At 42.8% G+C, this 26,452-nt stretch overlaps 1 protein-coding gene across 2 annotated transcripts in view; it reads right to left on the bottom strand.

The window, feature by feature from the left end:
• Positions 1-26,452, bottom strand: part of XPO7 (exportin 7) — a 93,641-nt gene that overhangs the window by 4,504 nt on the left and 62,685 nt on the right. For both annotated transcript variants that reach the window (XM_043452930.1, XM_043452931.1), the window contains exons 6-25: positions 24,007-24,111; positions 22,205-22,370; positions 21,538-21,611; positions 20,101-20,220; positions 18,566-18,712; positions 17,579-17,751; positions 15,464-15,657; positions 14,922-15,027; positions 12,501-12,636; positions 11,888-11,961; positions 10,650-10,730; positions 9,362-9,425; positions 8,862-8,970; positions 7,800-7,906; positions 5,437-5,525; positions 4,612-4,719; positions 2,693-2,775; positions 2,259-2,473; positions 1,928-2,066; positions 24-184 (exon numbers count right to left, since the gene is read on the bottom strand). In XM_043452930.1, the coding sequence (XP_043308865.1) occupies positions 24-184; positions 1,928-2,066; positions 2,259-2,473; positions 2,693-2,775; positions 4,612-4,719; positions 5,437-5,525; positions 7,800-7,906; positions 8,862-8,970; positions 9,362-9,425; positions 10,650-10,730; positions 11,888-11,961; positions 12,501-12,636; positions 14,922-15,027; positions 15,464-15,657; positions 17,579-17,751; positions 18,566-18,712; positions 20,101-20,220; positions 21,538-21,611; positions 22,205-22,370; positions 24,007-24,111 (2,451 nt within the window). The remainder of the gene's footprint in view (positions 1-23; positions 185-1,927; positions 2,067-2,258; positions 2,474-2,692; positions 2,776-4,611; positions 4,720-5,436; positions 5,526-7,799; positions 7,907-8,861; positions 8,971-9,361; positions 9,426-10,649; positions 10,731-11,887; positions 11,962-12,500; positions 12,637-14,921; positions 15,028-15,463; positions 15,658-17,578; positions 17,752-18,565; positions 18,713-20,100; positions 20,221-21,537; positions 21,612-22,204; positions 22,371-24,006; positions 24,112-26,452) is intronic.

Below are 26,452 nucleotides of genomic sequence, written 5' to 3'. Positions count from 1 at the left end.
CTCCTGCCCCTCACACTCCTCACCTGCTGGATCATCTCTGGATGCTGCTGCATGATATGCAGGAAGCGGTCGCTCTCCTGGGTCAGCGGCGTCGTCCTCTTCTTGGTGCTACGTGAAAGCTGCTTGAAGAGGTATGTCACGATGTGGTCCAGGCAGGAGCAGCAACCTGTGCATACCATGGTGTCTGGAAGAAACCAGGGCAGGGACGGAACAGAGCAGGGGAATTGAGCTGCCACCGGCGATGTAGGTGAATGTGAGACGCCACGCTGAGACCCCTCAGAGGCAGCGAGCTGGACTGGGGACGTGGCCAGCGAAGGCAAGACTACCGCGTGGGATGCTGTCTGTTAACCTCTCACCCTCATCTTACAGCAGGGTTTAATGCCAAATCTGAAAATGGGCTCGTCGTAATAGCTAATAACAAACACTACTGAAAGTAGTGACTTCATAGGATGTGGACTGACGTCTTCTTCATAAAAAGTGACAGACAGCTTACAAAAGAGCAAGTGCTTTTATCGTGTCAGATGCTGTGCTAATGTTTTATCCTCTTGAGAACGCCAGGAGGTAGGTGTTCCATTTTACCAATGAGTAAAGAGAAGTGTGTAGAGGTTCTATGACTTGCCTCAAGGTCTAGTAACTGCAAGTAATTGGAAAAGCAATGATTAGAATCCAAGCACGTGCCGTGAGCCTGTGCTCCAAGTTACCTGGGTGATGTCACTGAACCCAGCTTAATACAGCCTATCAACACTACAGTGTTAAGACTGGGGTGCTGAAACCTTCTTTTCTCTCTGGCATCTCTGGGGAAGTGTGTGGTGTAAAGCTGCAGGTCTCTGTGCATTTTATAAACGGGACACTGCACGGCAGTGCGGCCTGCAGACAGCACTGACTTTTGAGGCTTGGACCACAGGCCTGAAGGAGTAAGCCACGCTGCTTCTGTACATGCCAAGGTCCCTCTGTTTGCAAGAAGCTAAAAAACAGCCTTCCAAGGCAGGATCTGATACCTGGCTGGATGGTTCTAGCTACGGTTATGCATCCTGCTGGAGGTAAGTGCGTATCAAGGAAGTGGCCCAGAGGTGTGGCTAACTCACCATGGCAGACAATTCAAAAGTCATTCTCTGTGCATTTGCAACAAATTATGATCATTTTTCAGTTGACTTATCCATCCTATTTATGTTTTGCTCAGCTTAGTATAAAAACGTATTTTATTCTCTGCACGCATACACACTGACTAAGACGGCTGGCTGGCAGGCAGTGTGGTAACAAAATGGTTGACCAGAGCCAGGTGGAGCAGGATGAAAAGGCTTACGGAGCACGGTAGGTAAAACGCCCCACTGCTTCCACTGCCCTAAGGCTAGGATCCAAGCACCCTGAGGCAGCTGAAGGGCGGCCTCCGTGACCTCCAGAGCTGCCTGCCTCCTCGCTTCCTCCAGCTTCGCCTCACTCCTCTCTCGCCATCTGGAGTTCCTGGTTCTTCCTTGCCTCTGGGGGCTAGTACTTGCTGTTCCTGCTGCCCGGAGGCTTCTTCCCCAATTCATCTGATGACGCCCACTCAGCGCCTTGCAGGACGCCCTCCTCAAGGCCAGGAGTTCGGGTATTCTTCCGGGGTGCTCCCACAGTGCTCTGTACTCACCCCACCGCTGTGCGTACCCAGGTAAGGGCGGGAACAGGCAGCCATCTGTTTACGTGTCTGTTTCATCTACCAGATGAAAAGCTCCCGAGGGACAGGGACTAATTACTAGGTCCTTAGTGCCTAGTCTGTAGGAGGGCATCAGTAAGTGTGTGCTGGAGGAGAATGTTCCCAAGAGTTATATATTCTGGTGTGAGGGTCTACTCCCCAAAGCAATAATCCAGTTGGGGCAAGGTTCTCCCTTTTGCTTAGTGAGGTGGTAAAAGCTAATCGACCAGCCCACTCACCCACCCAGGTGCTTACCGAGTGCAGTAAGTCCTTCAGAAATGGAAGAGAGAATATACATGATGACATGAGGCTCCAGGCTTGCAATAAAGTTCATGTGGTCCTGGGTGAGGACTTCCAGTAGTGAGTAGTAAGACTGGCTGAGCTTGGGGTAATCCTGTAGGAGAAGCAGGGTTAGAGTCAGCGGAGGCAATGTGTACCTCAGCACGTGTGAGCACGGTCAGAAATAAATAGCCTAGTGCCCTTCAGATGGGGAGACAGAAGGGCCCAGCAGAGCTAGCTTCTAGCTCTTTAGAGAAACATTCAATCATGGCCTCAGATTCTGTCAGCGATGAAGCCCAGGGCTCACCAGGAGGTCACTGTGGGGGATCGACAGGAGCAGCTTGATGAAGGTCTGCAGAGCATTGTCCAGGGCGTCATCCCCATAGAGACGGAAGACTCCAAAATTGACGTAGCTCCCGCTGAGAGCAGCCTTCAGCATGGAGAAACAGATGGAGATGCCTTTGAGCTTCAGTGCGTAGACCTGATCCTTTGGGACCTCTCCTAGTGTCAGGATGCGATTGCCTGAGTAGACGAGATATATTTACTCAATCACGTGGTAGCTCACAGGCCACACACCAACTCAACCCTCTTCGTCCAAAACCCCTTGGCACCGGGCAGCGCTCTAACAAGTGTGTGAGCAACACAGCATGCCTTGGCAGCGCTGGCCTGAGACCTACACCGCGGAGTGTGGTGACTGGGCTAGAACTCACTTCCAGGGCTCTGCTCCTCCTAACTGCTTACCATACATTGTTATCATCTTGCTGGTTTCTCTGAAGAGTAAGATGCCATTGGGGGATGAGACATCAAACTGGAGTCGCTGGGATCTGAGAGGATAACACACAGGAGATAAAAGTCAGAGGTGTGTTGCTGGAAGACTCACTCTTGCCTGAGTACCTTAGGTGAAACTTTTTTCGTGAGGACACAGACCACCTTTCCTAATGTGAAATAAGCAAGTTAATCCAAGATAACCAGTGATGTAGCTTGTATCTTGAAAAAAAACATGATACATTCAAGTTTTGCTGCTTCAACTGAAAACATTTAAAAGAAAGAAAATGAAGCCAGAAATAAAATTATTTTTTAAAAATTCTCAATTTGGTTTAAAGAATGGGTTCCAGCACAGCCAGTGCTTGGTTGCACTCACAGCCCTGCAGACTTTAATCTACTATATGTTACCTCTCTAGCTTCAGTGGCAACTGCGCGAGGGCTACAAGCATCGCCCCTACTTCTGAAGGAGAAAAGCTGTGACGGGACTGAGAGCGCTACCCGGGGAGTCAAGCCGGGAGGGCAAACAGCGTCAACAGCCGGAGTTCTGCATTCCTGACCGTCCCCTGGGCCGGAGTTCTCCTCTACTGCTTAATGAGGTCAGTGACCTGATGGCCGGTGGGCCTCAGACCAACACGAGTCCTCTTGATTCTTCTCTCCCCTCCCCACAGAGAATCCACCCTGATGCCCCACATGTCCTGAACCCGCCCGCCAGCTGGGAGGTCCTGCTTCCACTCCTGCCCCTAGGGTCTCATTCTCCACGTGAAGCTAGAAGGACACCTTTAAATAATGTCAAGGAGATCATTTTAATCCCCGCTTAACATACTCCAGCAGCTTCCCACACACTGAGAGTACACACCACGCTTCACCACTGCTGTACTGAGCTGCCGCATGATGTGTCCGACTGGTCGCCCACCAGGGTCCCCTCTCCTTCCCGAGGCTTCAGCCAGCAGTGTTCTGCTGTCTCAAGTCCCAGCAAGCTCATTCTGTCTTAGGACCACTGCAGTTGTTTTCCCCATTTTGACTGCTCTTTCCCTCTCCTTGCAGGGAACACCAGAGTGCTTCTGGTCATCTGTATTACTGTCTCTGAGAATCCTTCTCTTCTTCAACTCCCTTGTTTTATTATCTTACTTTTTTCAAATGATCTTCCACATTTCTTTTACTGCCTATCGTCCCTCCAGAATGTGGGCAGAGGTTTTGTCTGGCACAATCAGTATCAAAGTGCCTAAGTGGCAAAGAGCAGAAGTTCTTAAATGTTTATTTTATAAACAAGTCTTAACTATAAGCCTCACAGATGGCTCCAGCCTCTGTGACTATCACCTACTTCTTCACTAAGATAGTTGTAAAAATGACCAATTCTCTCAGCTGTGCTGGTACAGATGCAAGGCAGATACAGAGCTGAAGTTCTAGTGAAGTCAAGGTGCTGAAGTTGTCTTTTCTTTACGCCCTTAAACTGCTGGGCAAATCTAAAATGTAGTATTTTGGAAATCTTTCTTAATTTAAGATAACCTTTACTAATTCAGCTGTCTTCTGCCTAACAATGAATACATAATGGGACATATGTATACTTATGGCTGATCCCTGTTGTAATTATCCTTGATTAAAAATAAATTAATAAAAAAGAAATTTATAAATGAGACTCTTGGTCGCCAGATTCACTCAAGAGTGGGTATTTGAGACACTTTTTAAAAAGTGACTTACTTCCTGCAAGCAGCTATGGCCTTGTGTGGGTGGGGACATCCTTCTTTCAAACAAACAAAATCAGAGCACAGTCTTTCAGAAGTTTTCAAAGTCTGACAGCAGTGAATCTTAGTACCCTCTACAATCTGCTGAAAACACTAGATAAAACAAATCATCGTAGGGTCTGCTCAGATGAAGGGCAGTGGGGCCCTGCTTACCTGTTGTGGACCAGTTCAGCCATCAGCTTGAGCACAGGTGTAGTACAGGCTGGGTCATGGTACCACAGCTCAATGGCCCGCTGCAGGATGGGCATGTAGGAGGGGTAGCTGTAAACGAAAAGCTAAGGAAGAATTCTGAATTCAGAAAGGTACAGAATTGCTCAGCACTGGTCAGGCACAAACTGCCAAGTTATAGTTCTCTGATTTCCTGTCTCCTGCTTGCTAATCTTAGAGTCTTTCTAAACAGAAGGTTCTAGAGTGACTGTGTGTCCTTTACCTCGTAACGGGCATCTAAAGACACACTTTAACTTACATAATGCCTTTCTTCTGAGAAGCACAATGCATTTCATCTAGTTATTTGTCCTCTTACCACTTCTGTGAGGTGACAGGGAAGCATAACTGTACATAACTGTTTGAGGAAACAGAGGGACTTAGATGTTGAATGATTTGTTACAGGTTATGAAGTTAGTAAGGTTTGCCTTTCTAACTCCTAGGACAGCTGTCTTATTTATTAGTAGATTGAAAAGTCTCTTTTCTAAGTGTACCAAAATTCACATGCAATAATTCCAAAGGGATTTATACCTGGGACCCCAAATAGAAACCGAGGAGCCCCACCTCACTCACTTCTCAATCTCAATGACCAGGCAGCTTCATGTCATTGGATCACTGAGGAATGAGAACTCGAAAGATATGGCTGCCTTTTGGGTAACTCTTCACCTTCTCAGCCTCACAATTCCTTCCTCCCACCTTCCCCAATGACTCCATCACCCCTTCACCCTCCAGGTAAAGCTTGCGGAGGTGCACTCCTAGCTTGGGTTAGGATACATCCATTCGAACAGCATCATGAAGCTGGTCTTGGCATTGAAGGCGAAAGCTATCCCTCTCAGGTCTCTTACGAGGCCAACTAGAGTTCGCTGTGGCAGAAAGCAAAAATATGTTAAGACAGAAGAAACACCAAACCTATCACCACCCGATGGGAATTTCATCTTCCTCCTCCCATCATTCAACAAATACTCCTTCCCAAGTATTCTGACTCGATCCCTCCTGTACAAGAGAGAGAAGTGCAATCTCTTCTCTTGGAAAACTAGTCTTGGATGCTTTTTATATCCAGAGAAAGGGATGGTTTCCTGGCCCATCATAGCAAACGCAGAGGCTGATAAGATTTTAAGACATTATGTGCTTGCTTTGGCAGCACATATACTAAAATTGGAAGATTTTAAGACATTGATGTGATAAACTGTATGTAAAAGAAAGCTTATTCAAGCAGAGGTGGGGGAGAAAAAGGCAAAAAGGCACATACAAAAAGATGGAGAAGAGTCACATCCCTAAAGGTCTGGCACCACATCTAGTTACAAAGGCGTCAGTGCCACAGGAATGCAAATGCAGGCCCCGCCAGGAGCAAGACAGAAGTCTGCAATACTATTTGCCTTTTGGTTGGGCTATCTAGAAAGAAGACTGATGTATCAGATCTTGGACCTATAAAGTACTAATACTATGCTTTTAAAGAATAAAAGCCTGTGACCCAATGAGGTCAATAATTTGTCCACAGTCCTGCTAGTAGGCAGCAAGAGGGCCAGGGTTAGGACACCAAGATTCCAAATTCAAAGCTCTCTTTCTCAACAGAACATTGACTAGTGGGCCCTGAAGAGCAATGAAACCACTTTCCAAAAGCTAACACCCACCAGTAGGCACACTGGGTATCCTGACTCATTTGTAAAAAATGTCTGCATTTTTGCTAATGGTCTGCTTACAGCTCTATTCCTAAACTGATACCATAAACTCAACTTTAAGTCTAAGACATGGGCTTGTTATATGAGACATGACAAAGATATAGTGATGGTTGTAGTTCATGGCCAAGGTGGTTCTTTCATTAATTTCACTTGTTTCGTACAGAACTAATGTGATGGGGAAAGGGCTGCTCTCCCTCAGTTATCCTTGACAGCAGTGCCCATCTCAGACCCCAGTACACCAGAGTAAAGAGGAGTCTGGTAACTGGTGCTGCTCTCTGACTTCCTTGTTAATTTGGAGAGAGAACACCAAGAGGCTATCTAGAGATGAAAAAGGAGAATTTTATAATGTCAGGTGAAGTATGGCATTTTAGGGGGCAATACCTCTGGGCTATTTGGTGGCTCTAAAATTCAGTATTAGTGTCATGAACACTACAGAAAAGTCCTACAAATATTAATAGTCCACTGTTTCTGGTTTTGGTACAGAGATCTATAGGTAAAGAGAGCAGGTGTTCAAGAAACAAAAAGAGGAGGAAAGCAAAAAAAAAAAAAAAAAAAAAAAAGGCTATTCTGACAGCTAGAAATCAATAACTGAAGGTAACTTTAAAATTCCATTTATATGGAAATTCACAAACCCTTCTAAATGACTCATGGGTCAAAGACGAAATCTTAATGGAAATAAAATGCAAAAAGCTGAATGATAATGAAAGATGCTATATATCATAGCTTGTAGATTCCAGAAACCTGTTTCAAAACAATGTGAAAACTTAGTGCTACTAAACCACTTAAAAATGGCTGAGATGGTAAGTTTTATGTGTTTTTTTTTAACACTAATTAAAAAAAAAACCCAACACTTATGAAACAATACACCTAGAGAGACATTTATAGTTTTAAATGACTGTATTAGGAAAGAAGAGCTTGAAAAGTGAAGTGGCAACCACTGCATAGATTCAAGTAAAAGGTATGAAGATAAAGATTAAGCAGAAATGAAGGAAATAGAAAACACAGATAAAACAGAAATAAAACAAAGAAAAAGAAAAAAGAATTCTTTTGTGTGCCGTGAGGCAAACTAATAAACTGACAAACCTCTCGTAACACATCTAGAAAAACCAAAGAAAGCACTAATAAGCAGTATTGAAAATGAAAAGGAGACATGACCAAATATACCTCAGAGATTAAAAGGCGATGAGAAAACATGTTTACATTATGCCAATACATGTGAAAACGTAAAGATAAAAAATCCTAAGAACTGCTTAAGACATAAAACACTTTAACATAAACAGTTTATAAACTTATGTTGGTTCTTCTATTTAAAAATCTCAGGAATCCAAGAGACTGAATAAAAAGCTGTATCAGTAGAAAATCTATAGATAAAACATTATTTTCTGCAGTGCTATCTAATCCAGTCTCTCTCAGGGGCTAGCCCTCAGCCAGAAGCAGATCAATGGGTGAAGGACTCACCTTTGCCTCTTGTTCGTTGAAACTATTAGTGCTAAACATCTGGGCCACAGCTTCAAACGCTGCTGTGAGCGGCAGCATGAACTGCTCATATTGGTCTTCATCCTCTCCTGCAAGGAAAATAACCCGGGCTGTGACCCCAATACAAAACGTGCAAGGCTGTGGTATACGTGAAAAGTAAGTTGGTGTAAAAGAAGTACAGACCCAGGGATAATTTAGAGCAGTCTCTTGATTATCCCAGTAGGTACTAGTAGTAATTTCAGAATAAAATTATGTACAGAGATACTTTTTTAAACTAGAAAAATCATCAGAGCAGAAATCATCTAACCCAGGAATGCCCCAATTTTTTCCATCCTGAGGTTCAGTATCAAAGATTCTGATGTGTACAAGGTACTACATTACTTATTTTTCCTTAAATGAGAACTACAGTCAGTCGAGAAATGACCGAGTCTGGTGTATGAGAACTAGATGAGACCTGAACCTGAATTAGGCGCACGTGGAGGAGTTTCTTATTACCCCCCTCCCCTTTTTAAGTAATCCTTCATAAACAGAGAAGGTTTTACCTTGTAAGTTTAGCAGGATTAAACCTAAATAGCTAAAAATTATGATACTATTAAGCTTCAGGTTGTAAGTTAAGCCCAAACTGCTAATACCACAACCAGAGCGAGAAAGACACATAAGCTCGCCTGGTTCGTCCATGCCAGGGAAGTGGGTGCTGAGGACGCTGGCCGTCTCTGGTGGCTGCACCTCGATGTGGCAGGAGGGGTTACCTGGCCAATGAGATGCACTTAGGAATCTCAACTCTCAATTCCCGTATCGTACAGATGAGAATTATGAATAGAATTTTAAAACCTATCAGATGAAAACTTCAGACACATACTGTAAATCTCTTCCAGTTACAAGGATCATGATAGCACGATCTGTTCTTGGTGAAATCAAACTGTAACTTCAGATATTTTTGAAACAACAGAAAAGACTTCTCCCAACATTTAGTTTTCTATCCTCACGTAAAAATTGAGAACAATGCCAAATTACTTCACTAGCCACTAGGATTTATTGCAGTACCTAAATCCACCATGAGGAGACGCCCAAGTGCTGTGTAGAAGGTAGTTCGACACCGCATGTCTGTCAGGTTGGACTGATTGTTAATACCCAAAAATGAAAAGTGCTCGCTCTATTGAAAAAAGAAAACAAGTTACGAAGATAAAAACACAGGATTAGAGGCAGAATGCAAGCCAGTCATTTTAGAATTACTGAGCCCTTTCAAGCTAATGGCCATATTATCATTCCTTAATGGTAAATGAGGAGTATTAAAAAAAAATTTAAACTGTTATTGTTATCTACAACTAAGTTATTTTAATAAGAGTAATAGTCGGTGACTTCACCATAACTCAGACTATCTGGATCCCAAAGAGCAGCTCTGACGACAGTAAGCGTCATCTGGCAGTGTGAAGGCGTGTGGGGACTGAGCGCCAAGGAGCTCAGTGTGAACACGTCCGCTGCTGAGAGCTCGCGGGTGGGGAGGGGCTGGAGGGCAGGACCAGGGAGGGGGCTCGACCACTCACCGTGTGATTGTTCAGCATGAACTGTACCGCGCTCAGCTTCACTAGCTTCCTTACACTACTGTACGTAAGGACAAAGGAAGAGGGTCAAGGAAGGGTGATGCAAGGTAAGACTCTCTGCTGCAGAATGGGCACTTTCTGGGTGAGAGCAGTTTCTTCCTTGACTATGAATCCCACGCCTGGGCAGCCCGTTTGTCTTAACCATTTGAATATGACACTGCCAAATGGGGGGAAAAGGTATTCTCTTCTAAACAGCATTTTAACTGATAGATGAGAAAAATACCCATCTCAAAGTCTATGTGTAAGAAAACAGCTAAAACCCAGCAGTTTCCTTCAAGAATCATGATATCCTAGAGTAGCTTTTCTCAATGGGGCTTCTGAAAGAGAATTAAGCCCTAAAGCCTGTGTATGGCGCCCACTGTAGGTGTGAATAAACCTCTCCTATGCATTTAGAATGAGACTAGCTCTGTATGAAAAAAAGACACCCAAATAATTTCTTTTAGTGTTTACTTCTCTTGTAGACGTGTGATAAGCTGTTTTGGAACAATTCAACCTTCACAGCACACTGAATCCAAGTCAAGAGGGTGTGTAGCCACTACTTTTATTGCAAAGTTTATGATCAGGCTACTTCTACCTATAAGCTGATAGAAAAATCCAGATGGACTTTACTGCCACCTATGCTAAAACCTTGGCTTCAAAGAGTGTGTACCTATCAGAAAGATCTGTTGGGGCTTTCTGGATCTTAGAGATAGCCAAGAATAAATCTTTGGGAGACTATTTCAGAAGAGCCTGGTGGGCTACAGTCCATGAAGTCACGAAAGAGTATGACACAACCAAGCGACTTAACAACAACAGACGATTAGTTTGTCAGCTGGCTCATTTTTAAGGTCTGGAATTAGCCCTGGATTGTATGTGGGTATTGCCTTTGGTTCTGAGGAGAATGGAAAATACTTAAGTATGTGTGTGTGCTAAGTTGCTTCAGTTACTCTTTTCAACCCTATAGACTGTAGTCTGCCAGGCTTCTCTGTTCATGGGATTCTCCAGGCAAGAATACTGGAGTGGGTTGCCATGCCCTCCTCCAGGTGATCTTTCCAACCCAGGGATCAAACCTGCATCTCTTGCGTCTCCTCTATCAGTAGGTGGGTTCTTTACCACTAGTACCACCTGGGAAGCCCATACTTAGGTATACATAAAGCTAAATTAAGGTAAGAAATGAAAGAGGCCCTGATGTCTCAGACTGTGTAACACCATGGTCCCTGTTTTGCCCAGAAGCCAGCTTAGAAAAGGATATCCAATGGAGAGGTCATTGAGAAGCTGTAGTGTCTTGGAGGTGATAGGTTCACAACGGCCCCAGTACTTCAGGTTGGTGATGCTGGAGGACAAAAAGAAAAGAAAAAGCAGGAGACTTTTGATATGCCTGGTGTTCTGGAGAGTTGGGAGAAGAAGAAAAGCATCCATCACGAGTCACCACACACCTGCATCACCAGTTCACAGACATCACAACCACAAAAAAATGGGTATAAAATCTCCGTACTTACATTTGGTTGACTAGAAAAATTATCCTTCAGATAATCTTCACTACTTGGTTCCAAAGCTACACTGGCCCATACCCAGGCCCTTGGAATTCTGGGGCACTCCAGGGCTGATTTCTGCAGCAAGGGCAAGAGATTTCTGCGGCAGTGATAACATGCAGACGTATGCAATTCTGCACCTGCACCATCCGCTGTCAGCTGCAGAATTCTAGTAGCCCTTGCTTCTGGATTCTTGGCTGGCAGAGTCCTTTAGACCCCCTTTGCCTTTTTTCATCTTAAGTGATTAACCAGCTCATGGGTATGAATGTTTAGGTCCAGGATGGTTGAAAGGAGGCAAAATGGCGCACTGCACATAGCCCTGGGTGATATATTTATTTGGCTACTACTGTGTGCGTTGATAAATTGAGCTCCTAAAAAAGGGGGAAATGTAAACAAAGCGGCATAACTTTAAAAAAAAAAAAAAAAAGAACCAAAAAGGGCCAATCAGGAGCTCCAACTTTGAAGACAATTCAAATAACAGCGCTTGATTTTTGCGATTCAAGACTCTGAAAGGGTGTGATGGTTCTCGAGAGGAGCAAGCCCATTTGAGTTAGAGTGGGGCTCCCCTCCTGGGGGCACACCTAGTGGCGATCAGCCTCGGAAAATGGAAGCCGGCTGGGGCCTCTGGGCAGGAGGGTGACCTGGTGAGAGGCTGCGGAGGAAGGTCTGTTTTGCTAATGTCACAACAGGCTCCCCCCGACAGGTTCCCCGTGATTCCAGAGGCTGCCGATGAGATTCTGCATGGACAAAATGAAATCCTTGCCTGTTCAAGCCTGGAATGCTCTGGGGCCGGGCCGTATCTCTAAGCACAGCTTGTCACACACTCAAATGCACAAGTTTCTGACGCAAACGATCACTGCTGGAATGCCAAGGCACTGGCGGCGCAACGCCAAGACCACACTGTACAGCCGCAACAGGACTGCGGGGGCTCCTGCCGAGGGCGAGCCAGGACACTTACATTTTCCCTATGAAGACGCTGAGGACCATGGTCTCGTCATTCAGGCCCAGCACCTCCGAGAGCCGGCGGTACAACTGGTGGTGTGTTTGGGGAAGAGAAAGCAACCAGAAAATACAGATAAGAAAAACCATATCCCAGTACTGATTCTGTCCTCATGAAGGAGGTTACAAACTATACGAAGAATATGAACAACAGTGCTGGGGAAGTCTTTACTGACGGGATGAGCTAGTTTCTGAGCACTACTAAATACTGGGTAGATGTTATCTTCAACCCTAAAATGATAAAAAAAAACTGTCAAAACCGTCTGTCGTTTAGAACATCCATTCATGTACATAGGGACTAAGAACTACCAATTTAGGGGAGACCAATGGATGTTGTGACTAGTCATTTATTAAGCACATGAAGTATATGAAGACTGAATGCAAAGCAGAGAGGAGAATCTAGCTGACTTCTACTCTTTGAGGAGTCTCCTGAAATTCTACAGACCAAGAGGAACTATTTGGATTATTCTGATACTGGAGACTGTAACTAAACTGTTAACAGCCATTTCTTTTACTCAGAAACTCCACAAGCAGAAGTGAGCACTAAATGTAGCCAACTCAGAATCTGTTACCTTAGAGGATTTCTGCACCTGGTCCCCAATGTAGATTTTACGAAACTGTTCAAAAAAGCTCAGCATGGCCAATTCTAGTTTCTCGTTACCCGCCTGAGCCAAGCGAGAGTCTGTTAGGTTCATCAGCTGGAGCACCCTGGAGGAGGAAAAGCAATGATTCTCTCAACAGCAGGGTATCCTGGTCACCAGAGAAAACCAACCTCCCCCGAAAACAGGCACACACCCCCTCCCCTCACCCATCATCCTATTGGAAAGGCATTCTCTGCAGGCTCTAAGCTCCACTAGGGAACAAAATGCTCCCCTTCTATGCCTCAGGAACCACAGCCGAGGAATATGAATGACCAATTAGATATTTAAAACTTCCAGTCCCCTGAGATTCTATAGCTGGAGGCAGAACTCATAACTGCTTAAAAACAGTGGGAAAAAATACTAGTACTAGGGTAATGGTCATCCCTGAAACTTCTGTGAGAACTCAAGTACAGCAATTTTATTTTCTTAGCCCCAGTTCCACAGCTATAAAATGAGGGAGACAGGACTAAGCCAGTGGCTCTCAATCTTTTTTCTCATAAAGCCATAAAAGGAAAGGAGACACATGAAGGACAATGCCCACAGGCAGGAAACACTTCCAGGGACCAAGAGCCGATATGCTACCTGTGACATCATCCCTTTCACCTGCACCCATTCCCCCAAAAGAAAGCATATTGGAATGCAAGTGAGTGGATGCTGGATGAGTAAGAATGATGTTATTATGAGTGAGTCATCTGACATTTTGATAATGTGAAAACAGGTAACAAACTATTGAACATTTTGTGACATCATGAGTGCACTGGACTCAGTCACTGTTCTGGAACACTCAAGTTGAGAGCTAATATACAAGAAATTGTCTAAACTCAATTTATATTATCACACACACACAGTATTACACAAGGCTACAGAATCAGAAAGGTATTGGATTTCATCCTTATTAAATCTTTGTTCAATTAGGGCAGATGAGCATCTGATAAATAAGGTGGGGGTGGAAAGAGAAAAATGGGGATTTTCAGAATAAGAATAAAAATGTACTGAAATGTCTAGGGACAAATTCTAAGGAGTTATGTTAAAATGTCTAAGGAGAGCACCTCAAACTTTAGAACCCTTCAAGGTAGCAGTTCCTTGCAAGGTCACAAACCACATTCATGAAAATTGTTATTTAGTTGCTCAGTCGTGTCCAACTCTTTATCAGCCCCATGGACTGTGGCCTGCCAGGATCCCCTGTCCATGGGATTTCCCAAAGAATACTGGAGTGGCTTGCCATTTTCTCCTCCAGGGTATCCTTTCCACCCAAGGATCAAACCCAAGTCTCCTGCTTGGGAGGTGGATTCTCTACTACTCGGTCACCTGGAAAGCCCTTCATAAAAACACTAAAACATTATTTGCCCTTTCACCCGCATTCTCACAGGAGGGTGCAGTGGGGTTTTTCCAGAGGCTATAAGCTGTGTGATATCACTACAGTCTGAATGCAGAAGCAGAGAGGAGAATCCAGCTGACTTTTACTGTGCCAGACATTAAAACAAAGCTACTCTTCTCATTCATTTCTTCTGAAAAAAAGTTATTAAAAACAATATTATATATATCAAGATGAAATTGGCTTATTATTTTTTAAATTAATTTGTAAATATTTTAAAAACGTAAAACGTCTCAGTTCTACTTCCTAATATGATAAATATTGATAGATATAGCCCATATGAACAAGTTCTTTGAGGACCTCTATACTTTTTAAGATGGTAAAGAGTCTTGAAGAAAAAGGTCTGAGAATCTCTGCTGCAGTGGTTTAAAAAGATTTTTAAAAAATCCTGCCTTTTTATTTCAATAGTAAGTAGACTTTCAGAAATCACTAAATGCTCATTTACAGGTTTTAATAAGATGAGAATCACAGACACAAAATAACTTGAAATCCTGTAGATAGAAAAGGGTATGTCAAGGCATCTGAAAGGCTGTAGAAATTCTGTAATTCATCTTTAGGGATATGTGAAGACCCCCAGTTTCCTATTAGACTTCCTATTTGACTATTAGGCAAGGCAAAAGCAGTCCACATTTCATTAACTCTGAGATATTGCACTTAAACAGAATTAAAAGCTACTCTCCACTCTGTATCCTACTTATACTCTTAATTCTAGGTCCACAATTTATTTCCTTGCTGAATTACTGCAGACAGGTTTTTAGGAAAGACTGTGGGCATGGCTGTTGCTGTATTTATAAAAACTCTGGAATTTGGACCTGTAACAGTTTTTCATGTTCATGGGCAATCAGCTTCATAAAATTATACTTTGTAAATGGGAAGGAAAGCACTAACAGAAGCAGGTCAAATTCCCGTGGCCTGAGGACCCGAAAGGGGGTGGGAGCGTCAGAGCAGTGAAACGGGGCCTCTGTGGGAGCACTTACCGACAGACAAGCTCGCCGTCCATAGCGTCCTGCTCATCAGTGCTGGCAAAAGAGACCCGGCCGCCAATCACTGCGCCAATGATGTAAACCAGCCAGGTCAGCCTTCCTGCGACAGGAAGAAGACCCATTAGTGCCACCTCCAGTCGTCACTGCAAGGAGAGATCCCTCCCTGTGAGGTTCACTTCCTACTGTGAACTCCCTTAACCTCGAGAGACTGAAGAGGCCCTGCAGTCAGACTGCTCCTCCAGAGAACAGCTACTCCTCTGCTCTGGTAAGGGTGATACCAAGGGCGAAACTCATCAGATGACCAAGGCTCCCCTATCAGACAGGGGCGTTAGTTTTAGAATTCAGTACTTCCTTGAACACATCCACTACAGATATGACTTCAGTTGCTCTTCCCTAGTTCCCCAGGGCATTTATTATCAAATGTTCTTGTGTATATGAAGCTAGCTGAGGATGGAAGAAGTCTTCTGAAGCGGGGGAGGTGAAAGGCAGGTGATAGTGAGTGAAAGGGTGCTGAGAGCAGTCGGCTGTCCACTGACCTTCCTGCACTGCGATGTCCATGGGGCTGGCGCTGGCACTCTGGAGCAGCTCCTGGTAGGACTGGGCAGACTGGTCAAACAACTGCACGAGCAGCGCACACGTCTTCTCGTATTCACAGCGCCCGATGGTAGACAGCTGGTCCAGCTGCTGCTGGACCAGACCTGTGTCCTCCAGGGGGTCTTCCAGTCCATCTCTACTCCCAACAGAAGAAGGAAGGAGCCCCCTTAAAATGTGTTGCTGACTTCCCTGTCACAGCAGCTCTCCTCCTCCATTCTGCCACCACATGCCGTCGTAGAGGCCCATATCCCAACACAGCCTTTTACCAAGGAAGGAAGGTAAGAACGGGCTGAAGGCAGGGGTCTCACCAAGCATCAGTCTCCTGAGGTATCTTTCAATCCCTAGTCCCGTAACATCTGTCTGCAGGGATTTTCCCAGTCCTATGCTTCTCAACCCTGAAAGCTCCCAGCTCGCAGCCTCTCGTTTGTTCCTGACGATAGTAATCTCTGAGACTACAAGTAGCCTATCCCTGCTGTGAGGCCACTCGTTCTGTGATCAGATGGGCTTTGGAATTCAGAAATCTTCAGATTTTAGGGAGGTACTGTATGCTTCTACACGTAACATGAACCCTCCATGGGCTGTGGCATGTCACGTACAATATTCCTGTAGCAAAATATATAAATATTACGAACAGTCACACTAAGTAAAATTTTTTAAAAACACTACTATGTGTGTGTGCTACGTCGCTTCAATTGTGTCTGACTCTTGTGCAACCCCATGGGCCGTAGGCTGCCAGGCTCCTCTTTCCATGGGATTTTCCCAGCAAGAACACTAGAGTAGGTTGCTATACTCTCTTCCAGGGGATCTTCCCGACCCAGGGATTGAACTGCGGATTCTTTACCACTAGCGCCACCTGAGATTAAGTGGTCTCATATCAGCACATGTCAAGTTTTGCCACCAAATGAGTTTTGTGTCAAACTTATGAGAAAATTAAACATTCACATCTTAAGTTTCAGAACTGCAGACAAGGCACTGTGGATCTATACCATGTCTTGTCATATCCACTGGTTTCCTAGACTTAAAAATCTTACAAGCTGTCTACTGTTACATGGTTATATGACAATCCAGCAGCATCACTGCCACTACAACGGGCAGCTCAGAGCTGTGTGTTAACCATGGTCCATACACTAGGCCAGGACACAGTAATTTAATTCCCATTATAATCTGGCCCAAAAGCACATAGCTATTAGCTGAGTAACTGGGCCCAGAGCCCATACATGTCCCCACTTCCCAACATGGCCTGCCTGAAACCTGCCGAGTCCTTTACACCACTAACAGAACAACGCTTTCCAGTAGGCTTCACCAATACCAAGATTCTGAAATGATTCCAGCCATACACAATTGAGACTATAACTATTATGACAAATTTACTTGATTTGAGCAAATTATGAATGCAACTTAAGAATGAAAAAACAACCAACCAGACCTGCAGAGTTCAGGTAAATTCTCCTGAGAAACAGCCAATGAAAAAATATATAAGAAAGGTCTCTACACCAAGAATAACTGTATTTTATATAGGTCATTTCTGAAAGGGTCTGACATTTCTTTACTATAGAGTTCTGGTCCAGCTGGCAGTCAAGAAGACAGAACCCATGTGTCAGGGTAATGCAATCGGTGGCCAGCTGCCAGGGATTCTTAGATCTTCTAGTAAGCTCTGGATAGCATGGTTTATTTATCCACTTATGTCTTGATAAGTTCACATTAAGCACCTATATGTTAAACGTTGTAACTGTTGTCATCTACAGCTTAGAAATGCTTCTCTCATGTTTAACGAAAATCAGTGGCAAGGACAAATGTTATACTGATATGCTTTGTATTCCAAGATGCTGCTATGGTGGGTGAAGAAGGGACATGAATAGGATATTAAAGAGAAAAAGACTCCTCTTTCAGACATTATGCTCTCATCAGCTGCTGTGCTGACAGGAAAAAATACCCATTTCGGTGTTAGCTCCAATAAGATTCATATCAAGGATGCATCCACCAACTGGATGTCAGGTCCCTAGCAAGTCTGACACCAGGCCTGTGTAGGGAAAAAGGGAGGCTGCCCATTTCCTTACCTGAGTATGATGTGCACAGATTCCAGACGGGATGTGATGTAGGCTTTGGTGACCTCAGGAGTATATGTCTCCAGCATGTGGGGCTCGGTGGCTTTCACATACGGCACGGAGGCTGCCAGCCGCTGCCATAGGCTCAGGAGATAGTGCACGCTATTTGGGGCAAATTCCCAATGCTGAAGAACACCAAGAGAGTAGGCCTCTGTTACCACCGTATCTCCTAGAGGTCCAATCTTAAATTTAGTATCTCTTAAGATGCTCTGATGTGACCTCCTAGAGGTCCCAGAAGCATCAAACTACAGATGCTCTAAAAGGAAGGAAGAGGAGAAAGAATCGTGGCTGGATGGACACAGCAAGGTCTATGAAAGGGATCCAGTAGAATCAGATGTTAGCTGTCAGCTGTGTACACAGTACGTTAGTCTCAAGCCACTTGACATAAAGGATAAAGGCTTTTCTTTAAAAAAAAAAAAAAAAAGATAAACTTTGATGGGTTTTATTTTATGTACGGCAACCGGTCTAATGTGTTTACTGGTATTTCAGAGACTAATCATCCAGTGAGAAGAGCTGTTCTGAGCTGGCTGAGTAAGCGGCTCTCAGACATTAGTAGGCAAGATAGTCTCGTAGGAAGCTTGTTAGAAACAGAAGTGCCAAGGCTCCTCCCTAGACCGAGTGAACCAGAAATGATGGGAATAGGACCCAAGCACCCGCATTTCTCATCAAGCTCTCTGGATGATTCTGATGCAATCCATCACTTTAGAGAACCACTGCCTACACATGGCTAAGAGAGAGAGGGTGCTGAGTCTTCTGCCTGTTTTTTAAGGGGCGGCTATGAAGGAATTCTCCCAGCCTTGAATCTAAGTATTATTCTTACAATTCCCTCATGTTCTCCTAACCACACTCTTTGTAATGCCACAAGGTCAAATAAAACCAACGAGCAAGAGAAGAGGTTCCACTGTTTAGGAAGAAAGAGTCAAGCAATCCACAACAAACCTGCAGGCTGGTCACCGTGAAGTTAGCTATCAATCGGATGACCTCGGGGTAGTTTTCCACCTTCACTAATTCTCCCAGTTGATAGTTACTCTTCAAGCGGGCCAGTAGTCTGCAAAACTCATGGTAATTGTTTGGGTCTGACAAACTCTGGTGACAGCACAGAGGGGAAAAGAAAGTGTAAAACACGACTCATTAAACTGCTTCCAAAGGCATCTGGGATGGCACAGGGGGTGGGGAGGCGGCACGAGATGTGCTTTACCTTCTGAGATGCTGGCCACCATTCTGAACAACGCATTTGTATGATTAAAAACAATTTTTAAAAAAGTCACTTTTAAAGGGGACTGTTACATCTATCATCTCATCTGTTCACAATAATCATGTTGGGAGATACGGTTATTGGCCTCAATTGGCAGAGTCTGAAACAGAAGCCCAGAAGGACCAGACTACTTGCCAGGGTTGTAATGCTGATTAACGGCAGAAACGGGCACAATCTCAGATTTAACAGGCCTGTGTGCTTCCCGCTGATCGAATGAAAAGTAATGACATTTTCATTTTCGCAGCTGTCTAATTTATCATTAAGCACAACGAGAACGGCAAAGTTACACAAATATTTCATGTATTTTATTATACTGCTATCATGACAACAAACGCACTGTATTAGTATGTTTATGTATCTTGTTAACTACTTATATCAGACACTTCTGTCTGCACACTACACCAGTATGCTTGTTTCCTTACACATGTTCTCCTACATTAGAGAAAGGGCACAGGTTTTGTTCTGCTTGTCACGACATCTCTGGCCCGTGGTAGGTGACTCCATACAAATTGCTGATAAAAAAATGAATTTTTAAAAAGGAAAGAATTGAGTACAGTTATTTCTTTTTCTTTTCTTTGGCCATGCCACGTGGCACGAGGGATCTTAGTTCCCTGACCCTGGATCGAACTTATGCCCTCTGCAGTGAAGGCATGCAGTCTTAACCACTGGACCACCACGGGAGTCCCAGAACTGAGTATATTTAAAAGTGAACGGGTCTTATTTATGATATTTCCTAGTGCGGAGAAGTGATACTTAAAAAAAGGAGGTGTGAGCTGAATCTTTTGGACTGAAAAAGATAAGAAGGACAACTGAGTTATGGAATGAATAATATTTGAATGAGAAATATCTCCCTTCCTAACTAAAAGTAGTTCTATTCACTTAGGTAAATAATTTACATTCAAAATCATGAAAACAAAAACAAAAAACACACAAAATGACTAGCTCTCTCCTTATTTTCCTTCAAAGTGATCCCTTCCAGTAATTTTGACATTCTTGAATCTAGGGGCTACAAGCTCCTTTTCTGGGTAAATGTTAAAAATCTATGTACAGACATTCACTTAAATCTTCTGAAGGATAACAGATTGAACTGTCTTCTAGGGTTTTTGCTACGTGTGACCTCTAGATTGAGCTTTTGCCTTATAACAGAGAGGTATATACTAGTCATACATGCTTATACATGCATACACATAAAATAAAAGTAAATTCTCAAAAATCGTACCTGTGGGTTTTCCAGTATTCGTTTAACACCATCAACAAGGTGAGAGAGAAACTTGGCCCTCTCTGCATTGTTGAATAGGGACCTTCTAACTGAGGCAATCTGTACTAAGCAGGATAACACCTAGAGGAGGGCACAACCAAAACACAAATGAGCAGAACAGACGGTATAGCTCTTTTCATTACTCTTTTCCTTGCTATAAATATTCTTCTTCCCTCTTCTGTCACTCTCTGCTATCATTATAATGATAGCAGAAAAAAAGATCAAGGAGGGTGTAGTCGAGGGTATCTGAAACAGTTTTACTAAAAGAAAAATAAAGGGCATTAGACTCACAGTGAGCATAACAACTAGTTAAATCCAGTTTGGAAATTCATATAGGTATTATTTTTCGACCACCCCTACGGCCTCTTTATGTTGAAGATACATATTTAAACTCGAAAATAGCAAGCAACTGACAGTAAACAGTGCTTCAGATGTAGGGTTTTTCCTGTCTTATCAAGGCCTTCTGGCTAATCAGGCTTTGCTACATAGTGCTACCATGAAATAACCAAGTCAGATCTATGCTTGGAAGAAAACAGGTTTTACAATGAAAACATTTTCCCCTTTCCCCATTGCGCTAGAAATTTACATTCTGTTCGCCCCTCTTGATCTACTTTCTGCCCTTTTCCTCCCTACTTTCTACTCCGGGAGGCAGACCTCTGTTGACTAACAGCAGAAGTAAATGTAATGATACTAATGATACAAGCAACACAAATTCATGTTTCTGCTAAAGCGAAAGTCCGCATTAATTTGGAAACGTGACATAGTGACCAGGAAAGCAGTCTACACAGAAACACTGTGCAAAACACCCACTGACATTTATTAACTTTACTTTCTTTGTACATTTTGTACAACAACATTTTACACCAACAATCTGAAGTATCAGACCACTGACTTTTTAGGACCCAAATGAATTTTGGGATTTGAGGTTAATTATTGCTTTAAAGGAGAAATACAGCATTCCCAAGAGCTTTCAAATTTTATTAAGGACAAGTATGCAAATCTGCCTTTCCAATACAGCTTCCATTGATCACTTACGTAACATAGGCCTGAGAGATTTTCAGAAATCTCAGTCTTGACAATCTTCTACTAGACCATATAAGGTGAATTCCCCACACTCTAGCCTGTGGCAATTCGAGGTACAGTACAAAGTCAGACACAAAGGGGACCAAAAGAACCTGATACCTGCAGCAATTTGTCATTAGACAGGAACAGTTTAAAAGGAATCAAGAGTTCACGGTGAGAACCTTTAACTGACAAGCTTTATCTCAACAGGCTAGATAACTAACCCTAGTATTTCTAGGAAGAAACTTTATTTCTATGATTTTGTACAACACAATGAACATAAGGCTCATTCACCACTGCTCCATTCCAGAAACAGAAACTGTAGTCCTGACTCACCAGAGGTGAAAATGAAGGAGGGATGGAATGATAGAGGTCAAAGAACAGCTGCAGAGTTGAAGAATCCAAGAACGCTGCAAGAGAGAAAAACACATCACTGAGCCATCCGCACGCTGGCGCTGCGTTCCCCAGCGCTCCACAGTTACAGGGGGCCTTATCTTCCTGCTTTATCATCTTCCAGAATGTTTACTTCCTTTGAAAGTGACAAACTAATGGGGGCTTTTTGTTTTCCTTTTTTTTTTTTTAAAAAAGCATTAGTTTTTAGTTTCTCTAAGAAATGGATTCATTTTTTCTGATTCTCAAACAACTTAAGACAAGCAGGACTCTTCATAGCAAGAATTTTTATCTTTTAGGAACACAATACCAAGCACATGTACAGGTTCTTTGTTTTTAAAGCTAGAAATTCTCTCAAATGAATAAGACAGCAGAAGTCTCTAGGTGAGAAATGTAAGGTCAAACTCACATCCATCAGAAACCAGGTAACCAAGAGTTTGCCCCGGCTGGGGAATCCTCCCAAGTGCAGCTCCCTCACTTAATAAAGACCCACATCAACCTCCCAAGTTGTCTCTGAGAGCAAGCAGGGGACCTGCCAGGGGATCCTGAGCCCACACTGCTGGCTCCAGGCAGAGGGGAGCAGCAGCCCAGTGTGAGGGTGTGGCCGTGTTACCTGATCTCCAGCTGGTGGGGATCTGTACCGTGCACAGGTCATCTGAAGACTCGTCGGTGGAAGTGCCGATGAAATCAAAGTTCAGGCAGTTATGAGTGAGCTTGAGCAGTTGCATCAGCAAGCCATGCTGACTTTCATCATTCAAGTTCAGATTCTTTCCAGAAGCCTGTAAAGATGACCACATAATGAGCCCCGAACAGTCATTCCTCTCTTCCAAGTTTGCTACCAGACTTACAAGGAGGCTGCTGAGCCAGAAAAGGAGGGCGAGATTCAGCACAGTCGTGTGGCGGTTCTCTGCCAGGAGATGCAGCACTTCTATTACCTTTAAAGTCCTTCCATCACCATGAAACTCCTAGCTCCTTATTTACTATTAAAACATGTTTCATGTTCATAAAAACATGAAGCTAGTATTTATAGAAACTCCCTCTTTGACATTTACTCTTTACATGCTGCAGACATTGTGGCTGCAGATAATTCTGAAGCAATATGGGATGAGTGGTTACTTCATTTGCGTGTTAGATCCTTTTTTATTTATTCATCAGCAGTGTACCTGCCTACAGCTCAATAATGGCCCAGAGCTATGGTGACTATGAGATTCAAGTTTCTACCAGTTGTGACCCCAGGGACTGGCTGATTCGTTTCTGATAGCATCAGTATCAGAAGAGGATTCAATCCTGTTTTCTCACAAGCTTTTTCCCCCTTTAGAGGGTACAACAGGTTTTACAGGCAGCTTGCCCAAAATGAGGACTTTTGGGGAATTCTGAAGTAAAACTAGGCAGCCAAAGGAAAAGATGGACATCATTAATTGGGACAAAAGAAAAATCCAAACTTGCTTCTCATATTATAATTGAGACACACTGGAAAATGAGAACAAGAACAATGAAACAAACAAAAAAAAACCCCAGATGAACACAGTCAGAGGTTAATTCCATTTGGCTTTCTATATGGACAAAACATCAAAACACAGCAATGAACATGTACAATTTATAGGTTATCATTTCCTCCTTAGTTCAAGTCTATCAATAAATGAATTGAAATACCAACTTTCTTTTTTTTTTTTTTTTAGTTCTATCATTTTATTGCTACCAACCCATCTCCCTCCATCCTTGTGCACACATGCTCAGTCATGTGACCCCATGGACTGCAGCCTGCCAGGCTCCTCTGTCCATGGACTTTTCCAGGCAAGAATACTGGAGTGGGTAGCCATTTCCTTCTCCAGAAATACCAACTTTCTATTTTAAAACAGTTAATTTCCTTCGGTGATACTGTCTACCCCTTCAGGTTATGAAATCTAAATCGATGTTAAAAATTCAAAATATGCTTTTCCTTACAGATGTTGCTTGTCTATTTGCTGCCTGTAACTCAGCAAGGGACAGGGGAGCCAGCCTAGTTTTAATGTGCTAACAATGGAGTCTGAGCCTGTGTTCAGAGCACTGAGAATCAAACACCCTAAAAGGAAGATGCTTTAACTCCATACAGGAAGATCTTATATGGATATTAAAAAGACCAAACAACAAAAACCTCAAGCTTCGTGGCAAACCAGTTTCTTTAACATAGGAGCATGGGATAAGTGTTCACTTATGGCTCCTTACCTAGGGGAACAGATGTGAAATCAGGAAATAATTCTTTCTCTCAGACTGGAAGGTCATCAACAGCTTGGACATATATATTACGTGAGAGATGATAATTAAAGAGACGCATAAACCCTCACGGGCCAGTGATGCGCTGACATCTCACAAGTCCCCAACTATTCTGATTCTTTCAGAAGGAACCAGGAAGCAGGTACCAACATACAATCTTACCTGTTTTAGTAAATTGCACGAAAGCGTGAAGATATCGAATAACGATGAATCTCGGAAAGAAGAGGCTATTTTTCTGTGCTTGGTTAAAGGATGGGTGGTGTCTGCCTGTGCAGAAAAACAAACCAACACAAGTTTTAGAATTAACTACAAAGAAAAAAATTTTCAAGTAGACTTCAAATGAAGTAGAAGGATTTTTCAATAAGACCAACAAAAATAACAAAATACATTTTAAACATTTAAGTTACTGTTAAACTCTATTTAGTGAGAGAACGAGGATGACGATAAGCGGCTAATAGCTATGCAGGATATCATGTCTCTACCGTTTACAGAGGGAAGATAGGAAGAAAGTACAGTGTCTCCACTGCAAGGTTTCCATTTCCTCTGCACTTAGGGAGGTAATATTTAACAAACTGTTGGAAGACTTTGTTAATAATTATTATCATGCTCTTTTGAGGCTGAGTCTCAAAAACAGACAGTCGCAAGGCTTGGATTTTGCTAAATAATCCAGTCAAGAGTTACTATAGCCATGAACTTAAGATAAATGGCAATAGCCTGTAATACTCTCTTTTCTCACCTATTTCAACATGCAGTCTATTCCACGGGAGTGAGGACTTCAATTAAGGGGCTGTACTGGTCTCTCACTCCTCTGTCCTTGTCTTTTCAGTCATATTTTAAAGGTTTTTGCGGTCAGGGATTAAATCTCTTACTTCTTTAGTAAGTCCTCTATAGCTGACACATAGTACATACTCAATAAAAGCGATAAAGGAATTTCAAGGTTGCCAACAATATTTAGTCCAGCCACTTACTGTAAGCTTAAATCACTTCTATATCCTGATCAACTCATGCAGGAGGGAGCTCATTTGCCTTTTGGCACATTATGGAACCCCCACCCCCCAATTTTATTTCTAAGTTCAGATTGGAATGGTAACAGAAATATGTTTTCTAATTTAAATCTAAAGCAAAAAAAAAAAAAAAAAAAAAGCCAATAGAAAATTCAGTTGCACAGAGTTCAAAATATTCTGATTTTAGCCTCAGTGTCACTGTGTTACAAATGTCTTAGATAAAAAGGTATCACTACATTATATATCAGATGCCGTATACAATCTGTTACACAGATCATAATCCAGAGAATAATTACATCTTAAGTACATCACACACATTTCTATTGCTTTCCTGAGAAAGATAAATACAAAATTTTGAAAAGATTCTAAAATACCAACACTGATGGATTTTGTGGAGCCAAGCTTCCAAAGGAAGAGCATTAACTCCACAATCTGTACATAATTAAAGCACGCTCTCTTATTACAAGGGTGTGTGTGTTCAATCGTGTCTGACTCTTTGTGACTCCATGGACTGGAGCCTGCCAGGCCCCTCTGTCCGTGGAGTTTTCCAGGCAAGAATACTGTAGTGGGTTGCCATTTCCTACTCCAGTTACTATAAGGACAGGAGTGGTTAAATAATAAGCAAGTTAAGAGCATAGGCTCTGCAATAAGCCTATGTGGGTCTGAATTCATATACTGTTTGTTGCCTGGTAACTGCGATACCATAGGCAAATTATTTAATCTTTATGCGCCTTAGTTTTTTATTTAGAAAATAGCATAACCAGAGTCTCTATCTCATATAACCACTGTAATTTTATTACTGTGTAATAAAATTAATATAAGTGCTTAGAACAGTGCCTGCCACATAGAAATCACTCAAAAGTATAAATTATTATTTTAATAATTACCAATCATAGTGGGGATTACATGTGACAGAGAACACAATATGGACTCCAGATTTTAATAGGCTCTAAGCTAGTGTATTTAAAATACCAACTCACAGTTAAATTTCTCAGGGTTAATTAAAATGTCTGCATAAGTATGCGCAATAGCAACAGTGATGCCAATATAATTAATAGCTGACAGCTGAAGGGTGAGCTGTTACAATTAATTCAGGCCTGTTCAATAATTATAACATTTTAGCTGGATACAAAAGTAAATGACTAAAAAATATTATAGCCAGAGCAAAAGAAAGCCACTGGTGTTTCCTCTGTAGTATCTGTGACATCGATGACTATTTAAAAAAATTATTTGGTATTTAGCGGAATGTTTTGTGCATTCTGAAAAGATGACCAGAAAAATCTGTAATAAAGGCACATGAGAAGTGATTTCTGAATGATTATAAACACATTAACTTATACAGCAGAAAGAGCACACCAACGATGCTGGTTTCCTAAGTTCTGACTTAGGATCATTGCGCTCTTCTCTAACATTGAACATTAACACCACTGAGGAGAGCTGAGATGAGAGAGAAAATATTCTGGAGATGGAAGGGGATCCGGACTGCACTCACAGAGGAAAACCCCATGGAACTGTTTTGTTTCAAAAGGGCATTAATCACTTACCGCCAAAGCACACAACTGCCAAAAAAGATCATCCCACACACAGGCAGAAAACACCAATAC

Source organism: Cervus canadensis, chromosome 30 (assembly GCF_019320065.1).
Source record: "Cervus canadensis isolate Bull #8, Minnesota chromosome 30, ASM1932006v1, whole genome shotgun sequence".
Classification (NCBI taxonomy): Eukaryota; Metazoa; Chordata; class Mammalia; order Artiodactyla; family Cervidae; genus Cervus; species Cervus canadensis.
The sequence above is the reverse complement of the archived record's forward strand: the minus strand, read 5'-3'. Positions and strand labels throughout refer to the sequence as shown.